We start from the raw sequence: 22986 nt of genomic DNA, 5'->3' as shown, positions 1-22986 counted from the left end.
GTTTGGTTTGCTCTGCCCGGGGAAAGCAAGCTGCCATCCTGGGAGGACAGCCGAGCAGCCCCCGTGGAGAGAAGCTGAGGCTGCCTGCCAAGAGCTAGCGTCTACTTGCCAAGCATGTCTTCCAGCCCCTCAAGCCTCTGATGATCATAACTCAGCAGCTGCCAGCAGCCTCGCCAGACATCCTGAGACAGAGTCACCTAGCCAAGTCGCCTTGAATTCTTCAGCTACAAAGAACACGGGTGATAGTAAATTATCATTGTTCCATTCATTAAATTTTGGGCATTATTTATTAAGTAACATTATATAACAAATGCATTGAAATTCTTATGTAAAGTTGAGTTTACACTAGTGTTAGTTGAATACTTTTTTTTGTTTGCAGTTAGATATCCTAACTGGTAATCCATCCTTGGAAATTAAAGAGAAAAAAAAGGGCAACTATAAAAATTCCCCAGTCTGGCAATTTATCCTTAAAAAAAAAAAAAAAAAATTCTACATTTAAGCTAAATGGTAGAGTGTTTGCTTAACTGCAAAGTCCTGAATTCAGTCTCCAGCAGCACAAACACAGCACACAAAATTACATCCAATTTCAAGACTTGTTAAGAAATGAAATGGGGAAATAAATCTAAACCCTGGCCCCACCCCTGTCACTTTTGTAACCCTTCGAAGACAACTCACAAATCCTGTTTTCTCTCTCATTTGAATGAGGAGAAACACGTGGACAAATTCTATAAAGCTTTTTAGTGCGTAAGGTCTGATACTGTGCAGTAAAAGAGTTCAGAGGGGATGTTTTTCAAGGACTCTGTGAACTAAGGAAATTAAAAAAAAAATGCAGTAGTATAAAATCAGCCTACTGAGTTGAAGTCCAGCTTGGAATACAAGGAGAGACCTGACTCAAAATGTGGGAGAAACACAGAACAATACACAGAACTAGAAAAATGCAGGGAGAATGGCATTGCAGCTCTGACAGTCAGGACATATATTGATTAAATGATCTTAGAAAGCAATTTGGAATTGTGTCAACATTCATTTTTCCCCTTGGTAACAGAAAATAACAGCATTGTAAATGAAATGTCGAACAAACTGTATCATTTAAAATATGTCTATAGAGTTTGTGATGCAATGAAACATATCTTTATGCTAAGAAAAAAATTAAATGATAGAAATATTTTTCCTTTTGCATTTTTACGATTTTTCATAAAAATTGTGACTCTGCCGGGCAGTGGTGGTGCATGACTTTAAGCCCAGCACTCGGGGAGGCAGAGGCAGGCAGATCTCTATGAGTTTGAGGCCAGCCTGGTCTACAGAGTGAGCTCCAGGACAGCCAGCGCTACACCAAGAAACAAACAAACAGAACTAGTGATTCATTTTTATAATTTACAAGCTTTAGGATTAGGAAAAGTAAATTCAAAGAAGAAAATTCAAGACACAAAATTTTAAGAAAAGACAAAATATCTGGAGGGTGACTTTATGTAGGCTAACTAAATTAAGCCCGGGATTCATTGGGTCTCACAGGTTGATCAAAAGAAGGCGTCTTCAGTAAGACAGGTTAGTACAAGAAGAGGCGGTTGGAGAGGCTATTGAATGGAAAATTCGATTAGGAAATAACCAAACAGGTGGCGCAGAGCCAGGTGGAATGGAGGTTATAGCATCCTAAGCGTCAAGGCCAATGGGAAGTAAACACTGAAACACGCAACAGAAAGTAAGAACGTTGTTCATCAGGCAGGGAATGGGAGGAATGACCAGAGTAGCATAAAACCCCTTGTTAAGCGTTTTTGAGTTATTCGGTGTCAAAGCCATGTACAAAAATTCAAGGATTCCCTTTTCCTATTACACAGAATGGAGTACGAACACAATACACAACTACACTCAACTGGAAATGAACATTTGGCACATGTTTGCCATGAGGTTTTGCTCTCCTGTTTTCAAGAGCGAGCAAGGTTTCCTTGAGAAGGACAGGGATTGCTCCCTATAGTAGGTTCCCCAGGTCCTTGCTTCTGATTGGCTCGCGGCATTTCTTTGGCGAGAACAAGGGGCTGACCACCACGCTCTCAGAGCTGAAGATGAGCAGACGTCCAGTGGTGAGCATGCGTAATGACATCCCCAAGAAGTGCTCCGGATCCCCAAACTGTCAGTTTGGTGAAGGCTCAAAGAACTCTAATTCAGGCATGTCCCCTCTGTCTTCTCAATTTGTACCTCACGATAAAAACCTTACAGTTAAGCACCTTTAAGAAATGTAAAAGGGCAGGCTAGAGAGATGGGTCAGAGGCTGAGAGCACTGGCTGCTCCTCCAGAGGCCCTGGTTCAATTCCCAGCACCCAGGTGGCACCCAGGCTGGAACTCACAGCGGGAGAGAACCAGCTGCCAACAATGTCCTGTGACATGGCCATGACATTTGCACACCCACACTCACACACATCACACACACGCAGCTGATAATAAATGAAAATTAACCATATTTCTTTAGATATTTTGAGATACTTACCATGAACCACATTTAGGAGGATCCAGACATTGGAACAGCGAAGTTTTCTGCCATCTTCCCTGAAGACATGCATACAAAGCCATCTGTGGTCTTAACCATGATGGCAGAACAAATCCAGAGCAGCAGACCTTTGGAACGCTAAAGCACTTGCTAAATCACCGGTTACCAACAGCAAACTGCTTTCCCATTAATGGAGATGTTATGTCTCTAAGGTACTTCGGGGGCTGGCAAGACTGCTGGACAAAGGCACCGACTGTGCGAGTCTGCAGACCTGAGTTCACCCTTGGAATGCATGTAAGAATGGAAGGACAGAATATGCTCCAGAGTTGTACTCTGACTTCCACATGTCATAGCACATAGTGCTTGTATACATACATACATACATACATACACACAAACACACACAAATAACTTTTTTTTTAGTTTTAAAGTATTTTAATCTGTTTTGGTTTTTGAGACTCTATCTCATGCTATATCTAGGCTAGCCCAGAGCTCAAGGTAATCTGTCTCAGCCTCCCGAGTAGTAGGATTATAGGAATGATATACAAGTCCACCATACTAGGTTTAGACATTTTATATGTTTTTGTTTTTCAAGATAGGGTCTTGTTCTAGTCAGCGGGGGTGCGTGCCTTTAATCCCAGCACTCAGGAGGCAGAGGCAAGCTTGGTCTACAGAGTTCTAGGACAACTGAGGCTACACGGAGAAACCTTGTCTCAAAAAAACAAAACAAAACAACAACAACAAAAAAAAGGAGAAAAACAAGAAGAGAAGAGAAAAAAAGAAGATAGGATCTTGCTGTAGCCCTGCCTAGCCTGAAATTCACTATGTAAACCAGATGGCCTTGAGATTATACGTATGCATCACACACTTGCCTCAACTTTAAATACTTTAACTATGACAGTATTTATCAATGTGTAGGTCTGAAAAATTATTCCAGTTATTTTCTTAATTTTTTTTCTTGAACCTGGGACACGTAGGGAAGTCCTTTATCACTGAGCTATATCTCCAGCACAATTTTTACTTTTTTTTTTCTCTTCCGGATACAGTCTAATTTAATTGTCAAGGCTGGCCCTGAACTCACTCTGTGACCCAGGCAGTCTTGAACTTGCCAACCTCCTGTCTCAGCCTTCTGGCCTGCACTGGCAAGGCCAGCTTAATCTTTTGTTTTTCAGAACAGATTATTTCAGTACATTTGTAGTCATTACTGTGTCGACTTTAGCTGTAGAGCGTAGAGCTACGTTAATGATCAACTTCAGTCTTATGAAGCCACCATGAAGAACCTGATGCTGAATTTTTTTTTCTTGTTGCAGTAATAGGTAAAATAATTACAGAAAAAAAAAAACAAATGAGAAGTGGTGGGAGTCTAAATATCAGAGTGGTTCTGAATGTACCAGGTTTCATCAGATGGATGAATGCAAAGATTTAGGAGACAAGAAGAGGGATCAAAGGAAAGTCAAAGGATCTCTCGTATCAGCCGGGATGATGTTGATGTTGGGGTCACTAAATATGATGAGAACCATGAAACAAAATGGGGTGTGTTGGTACAGAAGGCTGAGGCAGGAGAATTGCTGCAAGTTCTAGGGCTACATAGCAAAACCTTGTTGTCATACTTCCCCTCCCCCCGCCGCAAAAAAAATAGACTGAGTAGGAGAAGGGAAGGAAAAGGATGAAACTGTCTCTTAGGTATACTGATTTAGAAAAATCCACTGAGTCTTGCCTGGAACCCCAGCTTTTGAGAAGCCAAGACACAAGACTGAAAATCCAAGGCCTTTCTGGGCTACAATCCAGACTCCCTTCACAAGAAAAAAAATAAGTCCACAAATATAACCAAATGGTAGCTGCCTGTTGTGTACCAGTATTGAGCTTAGAAATAAATATGGCAGCCAATACTGCCACCAGAGACAGTTTTACTGTGATAAGGAAACAAAATTGACCAGGGAAGTTAACATAAAAGGTGTAATTTTGCCCAGAAATTCACATTCTTCTCCAAAATTCAACCCCCAAATGCAGTCTTGTTGCATCATCTACATACCAGGATATTCCACTGGACATCATACTGCCATCTCAAGTATGAATGAGTTTATTGTATTGTGGGTCAAGCTGGTGGATGTTGGAATTAGCTACGCCACGTTGGATGGTATCTCACAGCTGCCTGGTTACAGCTGCTCACAATTTCCTCGACTTTCTGTGCATCTACTTATAACCCGGATTGCAAACAGAGTTCTCACACCCTCCTTCATATCTCCTGTCCCTACCCCAAAACCCTCTGCACTGCCCCAACCAATCTAAGCTCCACCCTCACTTTCCAATACTTAATGTCATTCTCCACCTAAAAGGGTTGGGTTCTTCCGAGGCAGCTATTCTCTCGGAGCTGTTCTATGTAGGAGAGCCAACAGTTAAAGCATGTAACTTCTATTAAGGAAAGTTTCTAGGTGGGTGTGATTATACACCTGTAATCCCAGCATTTGGGAGGCTAATCCAGGAAAATTGCCAAGAATCCAAGGCTATCCTATGCTTCTTTATACCAGGCAAGCCAGATACTTAGAAAAAAAAATCAAAACAAAACAAAAAAGAATATAAAAATCCAAAAGGAACAAAAAAATATTTCAATTCTTTAACTGCAGTATGTTTAAATTGTTATAAGCATTTTATTCTCCTTTTCTAAACTAGAAAGGGGGCAGTGCTAAATTCTACACTTTTAATAAATTTACTGTGTGCTTTCCCTCTAAAAATGGATGAGCAGCTTATCAGAATGGAGCACAGTAGTACCTTCTGTCCTGATTTGGGCAGATAACCATCTCGTGCTAAGTAAGCATCCTCCAAGCCCCAGTGATCCCACCTCCTGATAGCTACGCTGCTGCTAAATCCCATCCCAGCCAGTAGGTGGACTTAATTACCAGATCATATGGTAACTCTGATAGCATTCCAAAGAACTGCCAAACTTTTTTCTAAACTGGCTGCAGCTTTTTACAATTCAGATTAACTACTTCTTATGTGTGGAATGATAATGCAAAATTATTTAGCCTGAGTTCCCCATCATTTGTCAAATGAGAGAGTTCCAAAAACAAAAATTAGCATTTCTTGAGCATTTGCAAGCACCAGCACTGTTCTAGATACTTTGCATGGTTTTGATGATTTTATTCCCTATAGTAACTTCTAAGATAATAGGACACTGTTAAATTTCACTTTCAGATTTTTTAGGTTAATACTGTATCTTCCTATGCAACTGTTGCCCAATGTCTCTTGGAATTCGGTGCTTCTGTGTTCCAGGACTAAACCCAGGCTCTAGAGCTGCTGTTAATTTCAAGTATTCCAAGCAGTTCTTGCACTAATAAAGAAAAGGTATGATGATGCATGCCATTGATGTCAGACCTCAGGAGGCAAGAGCAGGTGGATTCCTATGAGTTCAAAGACAGCCTGGTCTACAAGGTGAGTTTTCCAGGGCAGCCAGGGCTACACAGTGAGAATAGTAGATGGGCCCTGTCTTAAACAAACAAAAAGTTAAGGAGGCAAGGTATCCACACGAGTAATAATAAGTTCATAATAAGTGATCGTCCTTTTCCAGGTCACAGGCTTCCCTGGCGTTGACATTCTCCCCTCCCGATGCCATCACCAGTGGAGCTGAGCCATTCTTTGTAGATGTTCATGGAACTCTGCTTACTCTTCTTCATAATATTCTACAATTGCTAAGGTGGCGGGTGTCCTCGGTGCTGACCATAATCCCGAACTGGAGCTCTCGGGAAACATTATTCGTGAACTGAAGCTTCAATGAAAGGCTATTTGGACACTATTCTACTACATCAGTTTATGTTAAGAATACCAAAATATTTGGAGACAATTTCAAGAAATAGATACTTTATAAAGACCAACCAGGAAATCAAAAAGCTCCCATTTTTTCTAAATGGACATGTGATTTTTCCCCCTCTTCTTTGCCACCACCATCCCCCAAGACAGGGTTTCTCTGTGTAACAGCCCTGGTAGTTCTGGAACTCCATCTGGAGACCAGGCAAGCCTCAAACTCACAGAGATCCGCTTGTCTCTGCCTCTTGAGTATTGGCATCAAAGGCGTGTGCCACCACACCCAGCTCAGAACATGTGGTTTCTAATTTTGCTCTTTTAAAAATAAATGTGCCTGGAGAGATGAATCAGTGGTTAAGAGCTCCGGGCTGCTCTCGCAGAGGACGGTCCTTTGGTTCCCGGCACTCACATGGTGGCCCACTATTACCTGAAACTCCAATTCCTGAGGATCAGATGCCCTCTCTGGCTTCCATGGGCACCAGGCAGGCATGTGATGCACCCTCATACATACAAAGCACTCATCACGTAAACATACAACTGAATAAACCTGATTTTTGTTTCCTTTTGTGTTTTTGAGACAGAGTCTCACTACGTAGATCAGGCTGGCGCCAAACACGGATATATGTGTCTGCCTCAAGAGTAAGTGCCACCAAAAGCCTTCTAAATCTGTTTTGATGATGATGATTTAAAAATAAACAATTCTTCAGCTGGGCTTGGTGGTACACACCTTCAATCCCAGCACTCAGGGTACCGAGGCAGGTGAACATCTTTGAGTTCCAGGACAGCAAAGGCTACCCTGTCTCAAAAAAAAAAAAGTATAAACAAAGTTTTATGAGCTGGGGATGTAGCCGGTAGTGTTTGCCTAGAATGCATGTCTAGCACTACTTAATTTTGGGTATGTATAGCAAGATCTGTACTCCCAGCAGTCAAAGACAGAGGCAGAAAAACCAGTAAAATCAATGTAATCCCTGGCTATGTTGGTGAATTCAAGATCAGCCTGGGCTACAAGAGTCCTTGTCTTCACATAAACATTTTAAAGCTGTGTTGTGGTGTTACAAATCTGTAATCCCAGCACTGGGGAGAAAGCAGCCCCATTCAAGACAAGCCTGGACCCTATCTCAAAAACAGTAGCAACAACCATCAAAAGGTTCAAGACATAGCATAGCAAATGCTGTGCATGGTGGCACATGCCTTTGGTCCCAGCACTCAGGCAGAGGCAGGCTGTTTGCTTTGAGTTTGAGGCCAGCCTGGTCTACACATTGAGTCCAGGACAGCCAAGGCTACACAGAGAAACCCCTGTCTCAGAAAACCAAAATAAATAAATAAATAAATAAATAAATAAGTTTAATGATCCAGACTATTCACTAATCCCATTTTTTTCTTTTTACTTTAATTGCCACTTATTAAATGCAACAGTTGTAATTCTTTCTTCCAAAAAGTTTCTCAAATATGTTAGACTTCACCCCACAAAGCCTGCAGGGATTTTTAAAAAGATCTTGCTGGCCAGGATGGTGTTTTCTTCTGCATCTCAGTGTTGTATTCATTAGCTATGAGATGACCTGGGGGGAGGGGGGAGTACTTACTGTGCAAGCCTGAGAACCTGAGTCCAGTCCCCAGAAGGATCAGAAGCCCCTTCTAGCTTCTGTAGGCATGCACACGGTACAGACATAAGTGCAGGCAAAATGCTCATTAAAATAAACTGTTTTTGTTTTCGTTTTTAATTAGACTCACTGCACTCTCCACAGCCTCCGCCCTTTGGAAGATCTACATTCTTATGATTTAGTGGCCCTCGGAGTTTATCCAGCTGTCTCTAAGTTGGTATATTTTCAATCTCGGCAAGTTTATGTGATTCAAAAGAAGAAACACTCATATTACTCCTGAGAAAATAGGGGGAAGTTTTTGCACATAAAGCTGGTCCTGATGTTAGAGAGCTTGACTTGGTGCTGTTTCTTAACCCAACTACTCTTTCTTCAGGAGAAAACGATGTTGGCAGGAGCCTGACCACAGAAGCCCCACAGTGTGGAGTGACTCGAGTGGCTAAACAAAAGCCTTTAAACCTCTTCAGGGTTGTTCAGGCTCCCCTTTGACACCCCTTTCCTTTAGACAAAGAGCTGGTGGTTATGCATTCTGTGTGGTTTGAAGAAAATGACGTTACTACAATTCCTCTGTGGGGGAGGGGTGAACACCTACAGGAGGAGGACTGCCTTGAGTTCAAGGTTACCCTGGACTACGTAGTTCTCACCACACCAACGAGGGCTACATAGCAAGACTCTGTCAAAAGTGAAAGCGTCCGGTCAGTCGCAAAAGGCTAAGGCTTTCCTGCACCCGTGCTTAGCTTGAGGCGTACACCCACGTGCCCGCCTTTACTCACAGGCCTGATTATTGGTTGGACTTCAGGTTTTAACATGCTAGGCATGGACTCAGTGGGAGAGTGCTCGCCCAGGGATCGGGAGGCCCCGGGTTCGATTCCCAGGAACACACACATATAAACTTCAAAACTAAGCCATGATCAGTGTGCTCCTTTCAGTTTCAATATCAGAGCGCCTAAGAAATAGTTTATGGCTGGGGGAGGGGAATACCGGTAATGTCACAAACAGAAATATGATGTGTCAATAGCTACCAGTGTCCCAGGTCTATTCTGTTAAATGAGTCATCAGCTACTGACCTCAAAAACACTTTGTTTGAAAAGCAGATTAAGAATCACCATGGGTTACCTACAGCTAAACATATACACAGGGACACTGATCACCGCGCACACTGTTAATCACTACACTCTCTCAACAGGAAGCCTATATTTACTACTTTTAATATCTGTGTTTCTAGTAAAATTTCCTGACAGAATAAATGAATCCTGGCATTGGAAGATTTGTAAAACGAAAATGAATTTTTAATCCATTGATAGCCAGCAGGATTTCTCAGATGATTCACCGCTGAGCTCTCAAGTCAAGGCCTCTGGAAGTTATGGCTCACAGCCGCTTACTCATTCCCCTACATGACTCAACCTGGGGCTGCCCTGTCTTCCCCTCCCCTTTGGATTTCAGCTCAGAACAAGGTGGGGGAGGGGGCAGCAGACGCTGATACTTTAGTTTCCCTATATTACTGTCCAATTAGCTCTTAAGTAAACTAAGCCTTTCTACAAGCCTTTATATGCTTTTTGAAATTGAAGTCCTGTTATATAATCCAACTAACAGTGGGTCAGATTCAGAAAAAAAAGTTACACAGATTTTTCTAAAAGATATTTAAAATTTTTAGGGATTTTTTTTCATATCTTAAAAATAGCCACATTTTTCTTGGCACAAAGATGATTTCATTAAAAAGTGTGGTTTTCTTATGTCCTACACAAACCTTTGAAAGTTAAATTTTAACTCCATCTTATTTTTTCACATGCATTTCAATATTACGCACTGTAAATGTTGAGTTCCTTATGAATAAGTTCATAAGTACACCTAATGCAAAAATTAATGAAAGAAGAAAAATGAATAAAATGGAACATGACTGTACATGTCCATGATTCTTGGCCCAATGCACAGCAGAGAAAGAGTACATCTGGCTCCTCTCCAAACAAAGACAAGACAAAGTCATTAAGGGTTCTGAAATCAGGTTTTCCAGTGCTGCTCTTGAAAAAGAACAATGTTGGGCCCAGAGATGTTGGCTCTGTGGATAAAATCTATACTGACCCAAGTAAACCCAAAGGACTCCAACTCCTGGAACTCATGCAAAAGCTGGATGCAGGAGGAAAGCATCTGCAATGACATAACTCTTACAGAAAGATGGGAGGTGGAGATAAGAGAATCCGGGAGTTAAAGGGCCAGCAGTATAGCAGCAGAAAAAGAAAGACCTTGTCTCAACAAGATGGAAGGTCAGAACGTTGCTCTCTGACCTTCACACAGGCAATAAATCATACATGCACCCGTGCTAATCTCATACGCACAAATACACACACACACACACTTTTAAAGAAGGTATTGTAAACCTGATCAAAAGCCTATTCCTGGGCCCAGGAAGAGGAAACTACTATGGCTGTTTTGTTAAGTTGACATAAGCAAACTACCCTCTAAACACTTATGCTTAGACCCATAACCTAGTCCTGTTCAGGTGGTCAGGGAAGCTTACTTGCAGTGGGCAGCAGTTAATGAAGAGACTCACAAATGGTCAAAATGCTAGAAATAAGCGACTGTTGGGTGCTTGACCTTAAATGGGATATTTATAGCACATACCCCCTTCAAGCACATACTGCAGATAGAAGAGGAGCACGAAGAAGGCAAGAGGCGGAAAGACGGAGAGGAGTGCTGTGAAATGCTGTCTTCTGGACGTGACATGGCTGGTGCAGTCATAGACTCACGGCAGCTTGTACAAGATCCATGTGAGATCAAGACAGTCGGCATCCCGGTGTGGACAGGAGAGCGGTGCATGAGGCTCTACCCTTACCTGAGAAATGATTGGCTGCTGGGTGGAGGATGGGTCATTTATCCCCAGTCGATTGCCCCATGCTCCAGTTCATGGTCCCACATCCATGAACATGCAGGCGTCACCAATTGGATTCACTGTCGGGGTGGGGGGAGGGGTGTTTTGTCTTTGTTGTCATCGTTGTTGATTTGTTTGTTTCATGGTTTTTTGAGACAGGTTTCTCTGTGTATAGCTTTGGCTGTCCCAGAACTCACTCTGTAGACCAGAGGGCTTCAAACTCAGAGATCTGCCTGCCTCTGCCTCTCACCACCCACCAGCCCCATTTTTTTTAAAGAAGAAAAGAAGCCAGGCATGGTGACGCATGCCTTAAATTCCAGCATTCAGAAGAACAGCCGGGTCTGTTACACAAAGAAACTCTGTATCAAATAATAATAATAATAAATAAATAAATAAATAAAGTTAAGTGGAGGAAATCTTAGGGGAATCTGGGTGGAATGGAGAGAAATTTGGCTTTGAAATGATCACGACACATTGCAAACAGGTGTGAAATTAAAGAATAGAAAATATCTTTTTTAAAAAAGGGAGCATGCAGACAAGTATCTTATTCAATGATATAGAGAAGTAGCTCCATGAGTATGATGCTACTTGCTCTCACAACACTGGAGAGGAGAGGAGAGATTAACAGTTTGCTCTCTTGCCCCTCACCATACCCTACGCTCAAACCTTTTCAGCCAGGCTCTGGGGTCTAACTGACATGTAAACAGCAATGCCTGGTCGTTACTCAGCATTGCCAACTCCCTGCTGTTAGAGGGATGCCTCCCTTATGCACCTCAACTAAGTCCCTGCCTTTCCAAAATGTTGTCTTCAGAAATCCACTCAGGCACCCGATAACATAGACTGACAGATCTGATGCATTGCAGCCATGGTGTCTTACAAGATTTGACATTTAAAATCATACACACACCTGCAGTTTGTGAGAAGTCTCCCATTCTGGAGTGCACTGCTTTGGAGAGTTAACAAGATTCAGGTCTAAGTAGAATCTGTCACTTAAACTGTGTTATCAGGGACAGGTGCCGTAAATATTTGTGCGCCAAGTCTCTTATCTATAAAATGGGAGATAACGCCTCCTCCTTTGCTGGTCTGTCCTGAAGGTTATATTTAAAGCCCATGGCATACTGACAAGCACATAGTAATTACTCAACAGGTACTATTATTTCACTAAATGCTCCATTTTCCGATCCTGTAGATGGAGCTGAACTGAGGCCGACAAATAATTAAAGCTCAGTTTGCAAATCTTAAAAGATGCTTCACAGGGGCCTGGAGAGATGGCCTGGTGATCCAGAGCACTTGTTGCTCTTGAAAAGGACCTAGGTTCAATTCTCAGCACCCATGTGGTGGTTCACAACCACCTGTAACTCCAGTTCCAAGTCCTCAGAAACTCTGACTTCTGTGTGTACCAGACACACATTTGATGATTTGATGTATGTAGAAAAAGAAGGAAAAGAAGAAGAGAAGAAGAAGAAGAAAAAGAAGAAGAAGAAGAAGAAGAAGAAGAAGAAGAAGAAGAAGAAGAAGAAGAAGAAGAAGAAGAAGAAGAGGAGGAGGAGGAGGAAAGAAGAAGAAAGAAGGAGGAGGAGGAGGAGGAGGAAGAAGCAGCAGCAGCTTCATACAGGGAAAAAAGGCTGCGTGTGGTAGCATACAACTTTGTTCTGTTTCAGAGGCGGAGGCAAGAGAGTCTCTGTGAGTCCCAGGCCAACCTGGCCAGCGTATCTAGTTCCAGGCAAGCCAGGGCTACAGAATGAGACCCTGTTTCAATACACATGCACAAACAAAGACGGCTGGAGAGATGATTCAGTGGGTAAAGGCACTTACAGCCAAGCTAGATGACTGGAGTTCTAGACTCAGCCCCGTATGTTGGGAGAGAAAAGAAATTTCCTAATTGTCCTTTGATCTCTATGTGGGCCATGGCATCAAAGTACAAGTGTGTATGCACCATACATGTGTAACATATACATGTAAGTAGAACAAATTTTTTAAATTGGGAACTTTTATATTAAGAGATTAAGTTAGTCAGCATGATTAACTTTTACAATGCATTCCATGACTATTTGAATGATAAAGAAAACTGGAATCTAGTGTTAACTAGATTTGCTATGTTAGCCTCAGGCCACCAGCCTGTAACTTAATTTGTACTTTGTTTTTATTCTCAAGACAGGATTCTCTGTACAATAGCCCTGGCTGTTCTGGAACTGACTCTATAGACCAGCTGGTTTTGAACTCAGAGATTCTCCTGCCTCTGTCTCCTGAACGCTGGGATTAAATTTGTGTGCCACCACACCCGGCCTGATTTGTACATTTCTGAGAGGTGACATCACTGTTTGGCTTGCATAATTGCTTCGGGACTAGAATTACTTAGGTGTAGCCACCATAAATATCCCCAGAACTACTAAATGATGCAAAAGAAAAAAAAGGGCAACATTTTTCAATGGTTTCTTCTTCTAATTTCCCTTACCTCATAGAAACTGGTTGTGAGGAACTCATGTTCCTCATCTCCTCCACTCTAAATGCCAATTCCCTCAATCCTTACAAGGAAAAATGGTCTGAGAATGAAAAGACCCTGGCATATGAAAGTGTCTCTATGTCTCTGTCTGTGACAGTCATCATATCCTCATCATATCCTCTAGCAACCACTCTCTTCACACCTATCATCGTCAACATTTGAGATATGTTAGTAGCCTACAACCTTCTCTTTCACTTTTTCTGACTATGTCACTAAAAAAATGTTGAAGGAAAGCCCTGATGCCTCTAGTGTCAGTTCTAAATGGTTCCTCTGGGACTGGTGAGATGGCTCAGCAGGAAATATGTCTGCTGACAAGCCTAATGCACTAAGTTTGATTTCCAGGACACACATGGTGGAAAGAGAGAACTGATTTCTAAAAACTGTTCTTTGACCTTGCATGTGCTCTGGACATATATACATAAAATAAAATGTAATACAAAATTTTAAAGAAGCCACATATAACATACAAATGAATGTCTACATGCATGTTTTAATAAATTCTTATTTACAATAATAACAGTAGACCTATTTTGTTTCACAGGCCATAATCTGTGGTGTTGAAAATTCTTTATACCCAAATTTTCTCAACTTGAACATTCTTAATCCTTATAAAGGTTTAAGAATAAAATTAGAAATCACCCTTTAAAAAAAAAAACTATTTAAAAACATTTTAGTCTGTATGTGTGACTCTTCCGTATGCATGTGCAAATGTTTCGTGTTTCATGAAGCAAATAAAATGGAGCAGGTGCCCACAGAGTTTAGAAATGCAGGATCGCTGGAGCTGGAGTTAGTTACAACCCACAAGTCCAGGTCCTCTTGAAGTACGTGCTCTTCAACCACTGGCCCATCTCTCAAGTCCAAGAACTTAGCATCTTAAAAAAGGAACTGTCCTGTCTGTCAGTCACCAACCACTTCAGGCTTCTGTGCTGGGGTATTTGGTTAGTTCATATTGCAGCATGATTTAAATGTAAAACAATACATCTAGATCATGAAGATTTTGTATAAAATAACTGTTAATGAGATCATTTCCTTTTTTGTCATTTATTCATTTATTCTGTGGTGCTGGGGTGGAATCTGGGTCCTCATGAATGGTAAGAATTCATTCACTGAGCTGTCTTGACCCATTGTTTTGTTTATACAAAATCTTCAGGACCCAAATCAGACTCCCCTTCCACTATGTGGGTCCCAAGGAACTAACCCACAGGGTCTGGTAGCAAGTACTTTTACCCACTAAGCTATTCCACAAGCATTTTTGTTTTGTTTCTTGGTTTTGTTCTTTTTTTTCTCCCAGACAGGCATTTTTTTGCATAGCCCTGGCTGTCCAGGAATTTGCTCTGTAGACCAGGCTAACTCAGAGACCTGCCTGCCTCTGCCTCTGAGTGCTGGGATTAAGACATGCGTCACCATGCTGGCTCACCAGTACTTTTATTTGCTTCAAGAAACAGTCTTTAGCTCAGGTTGTATTGGAACTTGCAACAATCCTGGCTTAGACTCCCAAGTGTGAGGATTACAATATATGAGCCACTACATAGGGCTTGATTTTTACAGAAGTCTCTACTATCAGTCTAAGGAACTCAAAATGACGAATTAAAAAATTAAGAGACACTATTCAAATCAAGCAATTTTTAAAACAAAATACTAAAATATTAAAATAATCACTGTGTTATGTAGCCACATTCACAGTAAGGTACAGGCTACCTGAACAAATCTCAGCCCCACCACTTAGTAACGCAAACCTCTCTATGCCTGTTTCTTCAACTGTCGAATTGGAGCCTTGTCTCCCAAGGCTGTCAGGATACTGAGAATGTGTATGTACTACAAGCTTGGAACAATGTCATACGTGTGGCAGACATTCAGCATATGACTGCTAGACTGCTTCCTGATCTTGATTTCTTTAGGTCCAGCTGCAACAAAGAAGTTATTGATAAACGTTTTCTCAATGATGGGACTCAAACCCAGGGCCTTACCCATGCTAGGCAAGAACTCGGCTAGAGAACTGTATCCATAGCTGACTTATCACACCATAATAAACTTTAAAGATCCAAATCCCTGCTTCTATAACTTAAAAAAAAAAATGCTTTTGTCTTCCTTTCATGTGCTTGTGATCTTCCTCAGTCTAATCAGCTGTAACAGAAAACGTATTGCTCATCAATGAGTTTCATTGTCTAGAAGCTCCAAGTTTTTCACTTCATAAGTTCACTTGTGGGGTCCCAGCTTGTAAAAGTCCATACCACCAAAGCCAAGGACCTGAGTTTTTTGTTGTTGCTTATCTGTTAGTTTGAGATAGGGTTTCTTTGTATAGCGGTGGCTGTCCTAGAACTCGCCCTGTAGACCAGGCTGGTCTCAGATCCGCCTGCCTCTGCCTCCAGGGCACTAGTTTCATCCTTAGGTGGCACATGGTGGAAGGAGAAAACTGACTCACACAAGCTGACCCCTGACACGTAGGCCTAACATAATGTACATGTAACAAAATAAATGTGATCTAAAACACTGAGCGCTCATTTGTAAATGTCCTTCATAGAACTTACCCCAGGCAGGTGTGGTAGTTTATACCTGCAACTCTGGCACTTGGGTAGCTGAGGTAGGATTACTGAGGTCGAGGCCTGCCTAGGCAACACTTTGTGAGACCTTGTCTGTAAAAACAAAACTAAACTAAGAACATCTTACTTCCATAATTCCTCTTAACTACACTTGTTTAATTCCCACATCCTGTTACATTAGAAAAGAACAACTTTCCAGGCAAGAGAAATTCACATATGGAATCAATTCTTTTTCCTAGTTTATATGGAACAGGGTAATACTGGTGGAACCAAACATATTAGTTGCCATGCCAATAAAACTTTTCCTCTTGCAAAGTTTCATAATACAAAAAAACTGGATTCAGAACTGATTACAGTAACACCAAGCAAATAAAGGCCACAATGATGTCATCTGAATCTATTCCAAACTAATCTAGGCCATCTACAGAGAAGTGCACTTTAACATTTAAGTTCAAAAATTAAGCACCATAAAAATAAACATCTTAAATTCACAAATTTTTCAAGAAATGGAACCAAAACCACTGGTTTCACACATTTACATGTTAAAAAAAAAAAAAAAAGAAAGAAAAAAGCAGGGTGTGGTGATGTACACTTGTAATCTCAACACTTGGGAGGCTGAGACAAGAAGGCCACTATAAATTTGAGGTCAGTCTGGGCTACACAAGTGCAGGGCCTTTATCAACAAACAAAACCATATAAAAACTCCAGGTTAGCTTGTAATCCCAGAAGTCACAAACAAGTCTCAGGGCTCATTAAATACAGAAATGTGGTAAATTGCTTAACAATAGTCTTCTTTGGCATGTCAGGCTGCCCTGTGTGCTTACAGTATTTGAAGAATGTGGCCTTAAACATGAAGCACTTCCCAAGAAGGGACAGGGGTCTTTAGGCCATACAGCCTCTGTCACACCGTTTCTTACAATCTTTTCCTGTGATAGGGATCAAACCCAGGGCTTGCATATGCTAGGCTAAGTGCCGTACCACCAAGCTACATTCCCAGCTACATTTCTTAATAATCTTTAAAACTCCTCTGAAAACATAAAAACTATTCTTAGCACAACCGCTATAAAAACAGGCCACTAGATTTGCCCTTGATTCTAAGTTGCACAGCCTAGCTTTACACTGTACCTTTTTGTTACAGTACCAATTACATTATTTTCTTCCTTCAAATATTTGCTCCAACACAACCTTGGTAAAGCCTTTTGAACTTGTCCTTACCTGTTCCTCTCTATATAACATACTATGCAACAGTGTATCACCAATATTTATACTTAACATCTGATCTCTGTTCTCTACCCACCCACCCTTATAAATCCACGAAGGCAGGCATTTGTTTTTGTTTTTTCTGCACTGCAGGAAAACAGTTCCAGGAATATTAGGCTCTCAATAAATAAGTCTACCCTCAAACCTAACAGGTAACACAAAGGAAGAAGTGTGCCCTCTATGTAAAATAATCCAACAGGTTAAAAGAAAAATGCTCAAAGACAAACTTGCCAAGTAATTTTAAGTTGTTTCAAGTAGTCACAAGACATTTTAAATAAAGAGGTGTTAAAGCACATGCCTGACAATTGTGGCCCATACCTTTAGTCCCAGCACTCAGGAGGCAGACAGAGGCAGGGGATCTCTGTGAGTTCAAGGCCAGCCTGGTCTACAGAGCCAGTTCCAGGACAGCCAAGGCTATACAGAAACCCTGTCTCAAAAAACTTGTGCCAGAGATGTCTGAGACAGGATTGCAAACAAAACTATTCTAGACTACATATTAAGACTCTATCTCAAAATAACAAGTTAAAAGTACTTCTTACTATCCCACGAAGTTAGCTTGGTTCTTAGTCTAATTCTTTTGAAGCATATCTTAGCTAATATAATAAACAAATTTCAATTATAATTCCTAAGTTCTACAGACCAGTCCTACTTTCTTTGATCTTATCCAAAAAGTGTTCCCTGCCCGTTTAACTAGTTTGACAGCTTTCAAGTTTGGCAAAGCAAGAAGTTACTTTGCTTTTGTTTTAACAGCTCCTCAGAATACTCAATACATAAGCTTCTGACTATCATTTCTCCTACTGTCCACCATTTGATTAAACAAAACATTAGATTTCATTGACAACCAAGCTCCAAATATATTATGCTCAGTGATTAACCTGATTTGAAAAATATTTTAAACTGCTGTTGTTCTACAAATTACCTCTATAAAACAAGAGTTTTCTGACTATAAGCCATGTGTGTGTGTACACGCACAAAGAGAGAAAACAAGATAGTAACCGAATGTATCACTATTCAAATTACAGTGGCTCAATTTCTGTTTAAAGCATTACATACAATTGGAAAATACCTTCTACTGTGACCACTGAAAAACTGACCTTGGGACATCTCAATAAGTCATAGTACTAAAATACTAAGTATCAATATGAGCCTCATTAGTTAGTTAAAACGGGGTCTCTTATAGACTAGGCTGACCTCAAACTTTTTGATCCCCCTGCCTCTATCTCCCAAGTGCTGGAATTCCAGGTAGGCACTAACAAACTAAGCCTTAATGTGCAATCTAAATCATACTATTTATCACATCAAGACATTATTCAATTAAACTATGAGGAAAAAAAAAAACCTTGGTGGATTAGTAAGGAATGCTTATAAGAATATTTCAAAAATAATTTAAGCTACTCATCCACAAATTTACCTTTTATATAACTGTAATTCTGCCTTTATTACTGAATAAGCAACTTCGATCTCTAAAAAGAATTTTAAAATCCAACTCTACTATTAAAGATTAAGACAACTAAAAAAGAAAAAACTCTGAAAGCCAATTCTTTACGAACACAATTCCGTACTTTCAAAATGCTAAGACCGTAATTTGGAGAGAGAAAAAAAAATTAAGACAAGACTCCTGAGGAGGTTACAGGTTTATAACCCCAACTACTGCAGGATAAATCAAGGATCACAAGTTCAAAGTCCACCTGAGCAATTGAGCAAGTCCCTATCTCAAAATAAAAACCAAAGCAAAAATGGTCAGGCATCGTGAGTGTGATAGAGCACTTGCCTTGTCTTCACAGGAGGGAAGGAAAATCTAAGTATCTTCAACTGTTTACTCAAACAGGGAACACCTTAAACAGCCACTATTTAGGGGAAATTTTTCTTTTTATATCAATCTTAAGAATCAGGTGAGTCTCAAATTAGCTCTTTACCATATATCCCTGGAAAATAAGATGGCCCAAGATTCCAATACATCCCACTTATCTACTCCAAGTAACATAACGTGAGAAACTGCACTGTGTAATTCCTTTATTTTCTGCATGTTAGTGCTTCAGCAACACTACAACCATAAAGAACAATTTCCAAGTACTGTACTTTTTAGCTGGGGGAGGAGATCACAGTCTACAGACTCATTTACTTATATTAGACAAGATTAACCTCATTCAAATCTTACTGCATGTTTATAAATTCACACAAATACAGAAATGATGCAATTAAACAAAATCTTTAGGATTTTTTTTTTAATTCTTCCAGTAAAACTTTTTCTGCAGGCTCTAATTTTCTGCTTCATTATCACCAATGGTTATGGTTTGACTTCAATTATAAACCTCTTATACTCTTAAAGAAATGTAAGTGAAAATTACAATTTCTTTCCAAAAGGTTTAGGGTTTTTCAAATTTCAAATGTTTCCCCCCTCCCACCTTTTCAGACATTTCAAATAAACTAAAAACAACTCATCTCACCTGCAACATTCAGTAATAGCAATCACTTGTATAAAATTTTTAACTATGCCCCCAATTATTTTAAGACACACAAAAAAATGGCTGTCTACCAATCTGTCTGTCACAAGTTAGAACACTACATTGAAGAATCAACATGAGGGTTTCAAGTTTCCTCCAGTTTAGGCATTTATACCTTTGTGCTTATTTTGTTTCAGGATGTTACTATAGCATTGATATTTGTATAACCATATTTATGTACCTTAAAATGTAATCTTTAAAACACTAAGAATTACATTTACGATGGAGCTTTGGGAATTTTAAAAAGCAACTAAAATGTTCTTAACTATCTATCAGCCTCTTTTCTAGAGATATTTCTATTAATGTGAAACTGAGGATTTTAGGCTTTAGTTGCATCTTGAATTCAAAAATCCCTCTGCACCAATAGGAGCCTACAACATAGCACCTTTTCTCATCTGCTTTAAGTTAAATGTTTCTGTTTTACTTACAGCTCATTTTTGTATAGCCTTCTGCTTCTCAAACATCTTTGGTAAAAGCTCCATTATACAATATGGCCAAAACATGAAGGACTAATACTGTCCAACTATACCATGATATCCGGCTTGATTTTAATTTTCAGACACCCTCATAAATGAAACCATTCCACCTTTTCCTGTATACTGACTGCCCTTGCAGTCCACATTTCCCAAATTCCCTAAGTTTAATTCCTTGAGGATCACTAAATTAATCCTTAAGGCTACGTAAGAACCAGATGCTGCTTCATAAATCTGAGTCAACATTAACATTTGGTTCAAAACATTACCATAGTGGTCTCAATCTAGTACTGGTCCTAGTCAGTTCATCTTGCTAAGATCTCGGTACGACCAGTGAGCACAATGCTTACCCTTAAAGAAAAATTAATTTACATTCATTGTCATCTGTAGGTTCTTTCTCTCCATCCTACTTCCCCTTTAATTGTCATCCAAGTCTACATCATTCATTCAGCACATTTCCTTCCTTAAAGGAGATGTTATGCTACTGAACCAACAGAATATCCACTTGCAAGAGTTAAAATTCCTACAATGAAGCAAAACAAAATACCTTCTTTTTAATAAAACATCTTTTCCAGTGTCTTGAGATGTAGATCACTCATCTATTAAAAAAATGTCTTATCTTCACTTTAATCAGTTGCTGTAATGTGAAAACAGGAATGTGTATTTTTTCCAGCTTGGTAAAAGGTGCATATAATTTGACTTTTGAAATGTTTTGTTAGTGAGCAAAGTAAATGTTTAGTAATTTTAAAACTACTGGTCTTAAGATATTTGAAACAAGTAACATTCCAGTTTTGCCCAAAAGCCACTTAAAATATCTACAAATATTTCATCTGTGTGTGGCATACACCATTATTGCTCCATTTTCTGGAAAAACTCTATTTTTAAATGTAAGGAGAGGGAGACAGCAAAGTTGCTAACTCTGCAGTGAAAAAGATCTGCACCCTTGTACAGGTTATGCTTGTTTTACGAAGTTAGCTATGGTAAGGGGAGCTGGAGTTTTACTCCTACTCATGCATGTTAATAGCTGACACTTCAAGGGATTTCTTACATTACCTGTTTAACACACCGATGTGCAACTGGAACATTACACTGGTATTACTCATTATTTTGCCACTGTGGGCTAAGCTCACCATACTGGTCTTGGATATAAAAGGTCACATTTGAAACTGCTAAAATTAGAGCTAACAAGGAAGGGGGGGCCTTAAATATAAAAGACAAACGGCAGTTTGATTAAGCAATAATTTTCAGTTTACTAGATGAAACAGACTTGCAACATAGTCTGCATGAATGCAAAATAAGCCATCTACAGCAAGTGATAAGAAACTGGGCAAAAAGGAAAAAAAGCATACATTGGGAGGAAAAAGATTCTCTTGAAATAAAAAAATCAAACCATTATTATAAAGGACTTTACCAAGAGCTGCTATGACCCCACCCCGTCCGCTGGAAGTCACAAGAGTATCTAGCACTGGATTCGTGTCAAACGTCAGATCAGAGCATCCTACACAAAGCAAGAGAGAGAGAGCGCAAAAGGGAAAAAATGGAAACAAAGAAAATCCCCAACCCCACTAAACCGTACAACTCCAGAGTTCCGATTCATAAAAGAGTGCCAATTCAAAGAGGTGATGATGGTGGCGATAATCCTATGAATGGGTTTTTGATTTCTCTCCTTCCGGGGGATGGGTGGAGGATGCTCATTAGGATTTGTAGTTAGAGGTTAACCATGTGAGCCCCTCATAGAGTCCGTCCCCGGAGGTGGCACAGGAGGGCTGCACATACCAGTTCCTGTCCCGAATCCGGGTCAGGCCCAGTTTCTCCTGGATCTCATGGGGTTTCATGGCATCAGGCAGGTCCTGCTTGTTGGCGAAGATGAGGATTATGGCGTCCCTCATCTCCCGGTCATTGATAATGCGGTGCAGCTCCTGGCGGGCCTCGTCGATGCGGTCGCGGTCGGCGCAGTCTACCACGAAGATCAGACCCTGGGTCCCGGTGTAGTAATGCCGCCAGAGCGGCCGGATCTTGTCCTGGCCGCCCACATCCCACACGTTGAACTTGACGTTTTTGTAAGTCACCGTCTCCACGTTGAAACCCACCGTGGGAATGGTGGTCACAGACTGGCCCAGCTTCAACTTGTACAGGATCGTTGTCTTGCCGGCTGCGTCCAGGCCCAGCATGAGGATCCGCATTTCCTTGTTACCGAAGATCTTGGATAGCACCTTCCCCATCGCGTCGGAGGAGCCGGGGCCGGGGGCATTCAGGTGTCCCGGGTCCCCTCAAGCTTACAACGCCGCCGCCGCCGCCGCCGCGAGACCGAAACGAAGCCGCCCGGCCGCGAGGACGCCCTGCGGCCTGCGCGAAGCTGCCTGCTAAGGGGGCAGGGGGCCCGGCCCGCGCTCACTCGGGCATCGCCCGCCGCCCGGGCCCTGCGTCTGCGCCGGGAGAGCCGCCGCCCTGCTGGGGCGAGGCGCGGCCGGCCCGGAACTGCCCTTCCCCCCGCGGGCGCCGCGCGAGCGCCGCCGACAGCTCCTCCGCCGCCGCCTCGGCAGAGCGGCGGGTCAACCGCGGCCCTCCCGCCGGCCCGCGAGCCCCGGGCTCGGCACCGACCCCGGTCACCCGACGAGGAGCGTGGCTCCGCGCCCCGTCAGGTCATGGGATCCTCGCGGGAACTCCGTGCTGCCTGCAGGGACACAGAGAGGGAGAAGGGAGTTACCGCCGGGCCTCCGAGCGCGCGGAGGACGGCGCGGCCCGCCCTGCGGCCTCGGCCCGCCAGGTTACCTCCGGCCGCCGCCCCGAGCGCGAGTTCCCTCCGGCCTCCACCTCCTCCTCCTAGCTCTGCCGCCGCCGCTGCCGGAAAAGGCGCCGAGGAAACCGCCTCACTTCCCCTCCCGACTGCGCAGGCGCGGCCCGGGCCGACCGTTCGGAAGAGCGCGACCTCTGAAAGGAGAGTGGCCCGCGCGCCCGACGT

General features: G+C 41.8%; 1 protein-coding gene and 1 long non-coding RNA gene across 2 annotated transcripts in view; both read right to left on the bottom strand.

Annotated features, from left to right (window-relative positions):
- Positions 1 to 22986, bottom strand: part of LOC132655425 (uncharacterized) — a 53737-nt gene that overhangs the window by 11459 nt on the left and 19292 nt on the right. The window lies entirely within an intron of this gene.
- Arf6 (ADP ribosylation factor 6) lies at positions 19044 to 22953 on the bottom strand. Its single transcript, XM_021650935.2, has 2 exons — positions 22797 to 22953; positions 19044 to 22698 (listed from the first exon to the last, which is right to left on the bottom strand). The coding sequence occupies exon 2, from the start codon at positions 22244 to 22246 to the stop codon at positions 21719 to 21721; it is 528 nt and encodes a 175-aa protein (XP_021506610.1). The 5' UTR covers positions 22247 to 22698; positions 22797 to 22953; the 3' UTR covers positions 19044 to 21718.

This window comes from Meriones unguiculatus, chromosome 7 (assembly GCF_030254825.1).
Source record: "Meriones unguiculatus strain TT.TT164.6M chromosome 7, Bangor_MerUng_6.1, whole genome shotgun sequence".
Lineage (NCBI taxonomy): Eukaryota > Metazoa > Chordata > Mammalia > Rodentia > Muridae > Meriones > Meriones unguiculatus.
Note: the sequence above shows the minus strand (reverse complement) of the source record. Positions and strands in the feature narration are given on the sequence as shown.